Source organism: Portunus trituberculatus, chromosome 42, assembly GCF_017591435.1.
Source record: "Portunus trituberculatus isolate SZX2019 chromosome 42, ASM1759143v1, whole genome shotgun sequence".
Classification (NCBI taxonomy): domain Eukaryota; kingdom Metazoa; phylum Arthropoda; class Malacostraca; order Decapoda; family Portunidae; genus Portunus; species Portunus trituberculatus.
In genome coordinates, this window is record NC_059296.1 from 13,939,438 (window position 1) to 13,946,937 (window position 7,500).

A 7,500-nucleotide genomic window follows, 5' to 3' on the forward strand; every position below is an offset into this window, starting at 1 on the left:
TTGTTTTTATTGTTGATGTTATTGGTTCGGTTGTTATTTCTGTTGTGTGACAATAGCAGAACCAAAATGTCACAAAAAAAGCAAGAGCTGCAGCAACAACAACAACAACAACAACAACAACAACAACAACAACAACTACATCAAACAAACAAACAAACAAACAGGAAAATATAATATGAAAAGAAAAATCTTAAAATATTCTCTCTCTCTCTCTCTCTCTCTCTCTCTCTCTCTCTCTTCGTAAACCCCTAGAGTTGGTGAAAACAGAAGAGGAGAAAAGGAGGGAAGGAAGGAAAGTGGAAAATAGATATAAAGATAGAAAGAAGATAGGAAAAGATAAAGATAGAAACGATGAAAGAAAATAAATAACAGAGAGAGAGAGAGAGAGAGAGAGAGAGAGAGAGAGAGAGAGAGAGAGAGAGAGAGAGAAGGGCAGGCCAGCAAGGGGAAGGGGAGGGAGGTCAGTAGGCAACGCAAATATTAAGTATCCAGTCTCACAACTCTGGCCAATCCCCTGGGGCCTAGCGGGAGGGAGGAGGGAGGGGAGGGGGAGGGGAGAGAGGGAGCGAGAGAGGGGGAGAGGGAGAGTGGCCTATCGTAGCCCCCCCCCCTGGAACCCTTGCTACACCAAACAATACACTCGCCTTCCCCTGATCCCCAATGCATTAATCTTTCACTTTTATTTGGTGGTTTGATATATACAGATTTTTTCCCATTTCTTTGCCTACTCTCTCTCTCTCTCTCTCTCTCTCTCTCTCTCTCTCTCTCTCTCTCTCTCTCTCTCTCTCTCTCCTTCCTTTATTTTTTTTTCTTCTGTTCTTTCTTTTACTGTTCTTAGTTGTTGTTTTTCTCGTGTACTTAGGTCTCTCTCTCTCTCTCTCTCTCTCTCTCTCTCTCTCTCTCTCTCTCTCTCTCTCTCTCTCTCTCTCTCTCTCTCTCTCTCCTCTCAGCCTTGCTTCCTTCTTTCCTTTTACTCCCTTGTCTTCCCTTTACGTTTCCTTTCATCTCGTTTTCTCTATTCTTTCTCTCTCTCAATCATATACTCTCTCTCTCTCTCTCTCTCTCTCTCTCTCTCTCTCTCTCTCATATTCTTTCATGCCTTCCCTTCCTAGTTCCCCTAATCCTTTCCTCCCTTCCCCTCTCTTTACTTTATTTTCCCTTCTCTTCATTCCCCTTTTTTTCCTTCTCCTCCTCCTCTTCCTCCTCCTCTTCGTTCTTCTCTCTAGGAACAAAATGGCTGGTACATTGAGAGGAGGCCGTGAGAGGGACGTGCTTGTGATAGATGGAAGGGATGGGATTCTAAAATTATGAGGAAGATAATTTGATGAACTGATCAGCATTACCATCAGAGAGAGAGAGAGAGAGAGAGAGAGAGAGAGAGAGAGAGAGAGAGAGTTGATTTTTTTTCTATACCAAGCCAATGGAAATGGTAATATTTTCATTTATTATTCAACTTTTGATTCATAGGCAAAGAGACAAACGTAAATTAATGAAAATATGAATTTATAAACACGGCAGACAACATGAACACAGAGACAGGCAGACATACAGACAGGTATACAGACGGACGGACGGACAAACGGACAGACAGACAGACAGACAGACACAATGACAGGCACAAAATGACCAAACAGGAAAGCAAGAAGGCAGAAAATCAAACAAAGAGGGAGAGGAAGAATGGAAAAAAAGGAAGAAAAAAGAGGCAGGGAGAGATCGCGAAGAAAAGAACGGATGAACCATGAAGGAAAAAGAAGACAAAACAAAACACAAAAAAAATGGAGAAACAGAAGGAAAAATCCAACGAAGGAGAAAATGTCGAAGTGAAAACACGGAACACAAAGACACAGACAAAAAATATTGAAGAAAAAGGAAGAGGTGGAGGAGGAAGAAGAAGAAGAGGAAGAGGAGGAGGAGGAGGGAGGAGGACGAGAGGCAGAAGAAGAAGAAGAAGAGGAGGAAGAGGAGGAGGAGAAAGTTTTAAGTATGGGGTGAAAGAAGGGGAACAGAAAAAAAAATAAATAAATAAAAGAAACTTGAGTAGAGGTAAGAGGGAGATGAAAGAGGTGAGGGGAGAGGAATGAAAAGAGTAGAAACTTGCAAATAAATAGTAAAAAATACGCGAAAAGAAATAAAACATAAATATATACATAAAAAAAAAGTGAAATGCGACGAGAGAGAAAATACAATTGAGAGAAAAGAAGCAAAGAAAGAAGTGAATGAAGAAAATGCATAAAATCCTCGTGAAGAAAAGAAATAAAAAAAAAAAAATACAACAAAGGAAAATACAAAAGAATAAGTATTAAAAAAGAAAGAAAAACATAAATGTAGATAGAAAGAGAAAGAAAAGAAAAAAAAAAGCAAGGGAAAAAGATGCAAACGAGCAAATTGAACGAATGAAAAACAGACAAAGCAAAAAAGATAAAGAAAAAAGGGAAGGGAGAAAGAAGCAATAAAAATGAATAATAAAGAGAGGGAGAGGAAAAAAAAAATAATTGCACCATGGAAATAATAGAAGGTGAAAGTACACAGAAACAAAGTAAGGAAAAAAAAAAAAGATAAAAAATGAGAAAAGAAATCAGTAACAATAAACAGAATGACTCCTCTTCTAATACCACCACCACCACCACCACCACCACCACCACCACTACTACTACTACTATTACTACTACTACTATGATCACCACCACCGCCACTACCTCTTTATTTATTCACAGCATCAAAATGAACTCAGTAACGATTATACAACAGATTTATATAGAGCCAGAAAAATATTAAATAACACACACACACACACACACACACACACACACACACACACACACACACACACACACACACACACACACAAAGCCTATTATGTATACCAGCATTGTACGTAGTAAGGTTGGGAATATCGTTAGGCACAGAAAAAAAAGGACAGGAAAAAAAAGAGAGGGAAAAAAAAGAAGAGGGTTAAAAGTAACAAGTTTAGGTGAAGGACTGGCAGTAAGGTATTGCAATAATGTGTTATTAAGTTTTCCTGTTTTGAGTCCGGCGGTGAAAAATTGTGGCGTTTATGATATGATATGAGAGAGAGAGAGAGAGAGAGAGAGAGAGAGAGAGAGAGAGAGAGAGAGAGAGAGAGAAACTGACACGATGCATTCAGGTCCCAGTGTTTAAAATGATACACCATTTCCATCTATGAATCAGCGGACACCTTTACGTAATACACTTCCTTAATCATTCATCACTAAACACTAAGTCATAATCTCAGTGCATATAGACAGTTAACCCCTTCAATACCTGAGACGCATTTTACCTTGACTTTTGGGTATCATTAAACGATTTTATTTACTTTATGAAGTGTCTATGGAGGTCAGAAGATTAATGGCCAGTCGTCACTCTTTTAATCCCCACGAAAGTTTCTGAAGCTGTATAAAGTCACCAAACAGTAACCAGAATGAATATGATGACGCGGCATGGTACTGAAGGGGTTAAAGAGAAAATAAACACTAAACCTATACATCTATATAAGGGGGCACATGTATGGGTAATATACGTGCATACATACATACTATAGGACACTCATTACAGGTGAGAACGTTAATGATATGACAGGTAAGGTTGTGTTTAGGTTCCGAACACCTGAAGAAATGATTGTACGTGTCTTTATATGTTAATTATACAACGTTTCTGTTCCGTTTTGTTATTCTTCCTTTCGTTTCTGTTTTTTCTTGTTTCTTCCATTTTTTTCCTTTCCTTTCTTTAGTGTTTGTCTTTCGTGGCCTCTCCTTTGTGTGCATCTGTTGATCTGTCTATCTGTCTGCTCTCTCTCTCTCTCTCTCTCTCTCTCTCTCTCTCTCTCTCTCTCTCTCTCTCTCTCTCTCTCTCTCTTCACTGCCACTGACAAATCGCTTGTACGAGTGTATACATAATTACACACACACACACACACACACACACACACACACACACACACACACACACACAGGGCATAAATCAGTCCCCATGCAATATGTAGCAACAAATCGTCTCTCTCTGAACGGGAAAATGAGTTTTGTTGACAACCATAGAGAAACGAGAGATCAGGGGATGGCCGCAGGCTTATACGAGAACTGGTGGGGTGGTGGGGGTGGTGGTGGTGATGGTGATGGTGGTAGTGGTGGTAATAGTAAATGTTGCTGTTGTTATTGCTGTTGTTGTGGTCATGGTGCTAATGGTGGTGGTGGTGGTGGTGGTAATAGTAAATGTTGCTGTTGTTATTGCTGTTGTTGTGGTCATGGTGCTAGGGGGTGGTGGTGGTGGTGGTGGTGGTGGTGGTGGTGGTGGTGTTTGTAGAATTAGTCGTAGTAAATGGAGTAATAGTTTGAGAAGTAGTGGTAGTGGTAGTGGTAGTGGTGGAAGTAGTGGTGGTAATAGTAATAGCAGTAGTAGTAGTAGATTTGTTGCTACAATCCTAGTTACAATTATTGTTATGGTGTTGTGCCATTGTCGTTATCGTTGTTGTTATTGATGTTGTTGTTGTTGTTGTTGTTGTTGTTGTTGTTGTTGTTGTTGTTGTTATTGTTGTTGCTGTTGTTATTGTTGTTGTTTGTTATTATTGGTGTTGTTCTTATTTTTGTTGTCGCTATTATCATTGATGCTGTTATTATTATTATTATTATTATTATTATTATTATTATTATTATTATTATTATTATTAATGTTATTATCAGTATTTTATTATCATTTTATGTACCTATGTTTTTCTATTTTTATTACCATCATCTTCGACATCACACTTATTTGTGAAAGAGGTGGTGAAACAACAAAAACAAGACACACACACACACACACACACACACACACACAATGCAACCTTCCTCCCATCACAATCACCACCACCACCACCACTGGGAGTAGAAGTAGAGGACCCTTCCACCTCAGCTAAGTCCTTATTAATTTTTTCCTCCTCTTTCTCCTCCTCCTCCTCCTCCTCCCTCTCCCCACCCTGCCTTGTCCAATTCGGCATGAAGACAACTTCTCGCCACGGCACAGAAACTATATAATCCGGATTTGCTACGGATTTCTGCTGAATATAATCCCAATAAAAAAAGAGAAAAAGACTGAAGCAAAGAAAGAAAAAAAAAGGAGACTCCCACAGCTCTAACATTCCACTGTACTAGAAGTGGAGATGGTAGGAGAGAGAAAGAAAAAGAAAAAGAAGAAAAAGAGAAAAAAGAAGAAAAAAGAGAGAGAGGATATGCGAGTATAGCTTGTTTTTCTTGTGGTTTTCAATTGAGGGTTCCAAGGAATTACTTTTTCCAGTATTTGCGTACTACAGAGAGAGAGAGAGAGAGAGAGAGAGAGAGAGAGAGAGAGAGAGAGAGAGAGAGAGAGAGAGAGAGAGAGAGAGAGAGAGAGACATATTCTACATCCCTGTCTCTCTTTTATAACATTTTTTCCTCTCTTTCCTTACTAAAGGGAAGGAAAAGGGGAAAAAATGTGTCCCTTCCTCCTGTGATTCTTTAGACTCGTGGGAACCGACTGTTTATATTAATATACAATTTTTTCCTCCCTCAAGTTTCACCTTTCATCGTTCCCCTTTTATAGTTTTTATGTTGTTTCTTTTATGTTATTCTTGGAGTTTTGTTTATACGAAGAGTTTCCTGGTGGCATCACTTTGATTTTCTTATTCCTTCTGTTTACCTGTCTGTCGGTCTGTGTCTGTTTGTCTGTATATACGTATGTATGTTCATGTGTGGCTGTCTGTCAGTCCGTCGTTTTGTCTCCTGTGTGTGTGTGTGTGTGTGTGTGTGTGTGTGTGTGTGCCTGCGCATATGGACGTCCGCAAACACTCTAATCTGACATGCACACACACACACACACACACACACACACACACACACACACACACACACACACACACACACACACACACACACACACACACACACACACACACACACACACACACGGAATCAGAACCAATCATCTTCATATTCAAATAAACAAAGCACACACACACACACACACACACACACAGATACACACACACACCTAGTACGCTTTCCCCAAACCACCAAGACCCACCTGTGAGGGCGAACTGGCGCCGCTGTAGGAGAACTGTGAGTCTGAATCCTCGCCTCTCTCTCTGTCCTCGCTGCAGACAGAGACGCGGTCACTCTTCGCCCTGTCGCCGCCGCCACCACAGCCGCCGCGAGAGTGGTAGATGAAGAAGGGGGAAAAAGTGCCGAGTTAGTAAGTTCGTAGTGAATTACTTTGTGTGTGTGTGTGTGTGTGTGTGTGTGTGTGTGTGTGTGTGTGTGTGTGTGTGTGTGTGTGTGTGTGTGTGTGTGTGTGTGTGTGTGTGTGTGTGTGTGTATGTGTGACATTGTTTAATAGTGGTAATTCTCTTCTGCATCCTTCCTTTTCATCTTCCTTTTCTTCTCTTCCTCTTCCTTTTAGTAATAAGAGCAGAAGGAGCACCAACAACAGAGTAACAATAATAATACTAACTTCTAATCCTTCTTTTCCTCTTCTTACATAACTACACTAACAACAACAACAACAACAACAACAACTGCTGTAACTACTACTACTACTACTACTACTACTACTACTACTACTACTACCAGTACTACTACTACTGCAACTATTACTACTACTACTACTACTACTACTACTACTACTACTACTACTGCAAGTACTACAACTACTACTACTGAAAGAACTCCAAAATCTGCTAAACCCTCAAAGGACGCCGATATAAAATGACCATCTCCTATAAATTGAAATACTGCACAAACTCACCATCATTACACACACACACACACACACACACACACACACACACACACACACACACACACACAGAAAAGTAAAAATTCAAAAGGTGTATTTATATAATCTGACCATTACATCCGTCCACCCTTTCTTCTCTCCCCCTCCTTCCCTTTTCATAAACTGTCCCCTCCCCTCCCACACTACTCTGCCCCTCTCCCCTCGCCTCCCCTCTTCCTCCTCCCAATGGGTCAACTTGCTCCTCTAATCAAAACTGACAGGAAGAAAAAAAACATTAGGGACTCAACAATCAACATAAAAATAGAAAATAAAATAGACTTATTCGTAAATGAATAGAAGGGTGAAAGAAAGAGAAGGGAGGAGGAGGAGGAGGAGGAGGAGGAGGAGGAGGAGGAGGAGGAGGAGGAGGAGGAGAAGGACGAGCAGGAGCAGCAGCAGCAGGAAAGAAGCACACAAGGAGAACGGATAAAAGAAAAGGAAAAAAAAGAGGAAAAGGAAGACAGGAAATATGGAAGAGGGATTATGAAATATGATGAAAGGTCGAAAAATAATAGCTGAAATCCGTCCAGCCATCCATCCATCCACTCCACATCTGTCCGTCCATCCATTACCGTAAAGAGGCGTGGGAGGGGCGGTGGAGGGTTGGGGTGGAGATAGACAGGCGGGCAGGTTTTATAAATGGAGTTTGGTGTGTTTGTGTTTAATGATCCAGACTGTTTTATGTTGTGTGTCGTGAAC

General features: G+C 40.5%; 1 protein-coding gene across 24 annotated transcripts in view; it reads right to left on the minus strand.

Annotated features, from left to right (window-relative positions):
* The window catches only part of LOC123517546 (NGFI-A-binding protein homolog), a 418,417-nt gene that overhangs the window by 12,955 nt on the left and 397,962 nt on the right, over positions 1-7,500 (minus strand). For all 24 annotated transcript variants that reach the window (XR_006678491.1, XM_045277716.1, XM_045277717.1 and 21 more), the window contains one exon: positions 6,052-6,151. Coding sequence is in view for 23 of the 24 variants with exons in the window: in XM_045277716.1 (XP_045133651.1) it covers positions 6,052-6,151 (100 nt within the window). In the remaining variant the exon portion in view is untranslated. The remainder of the gene's footprint in view (positions 1-6,051; positions 6,152-7,500) is intronic.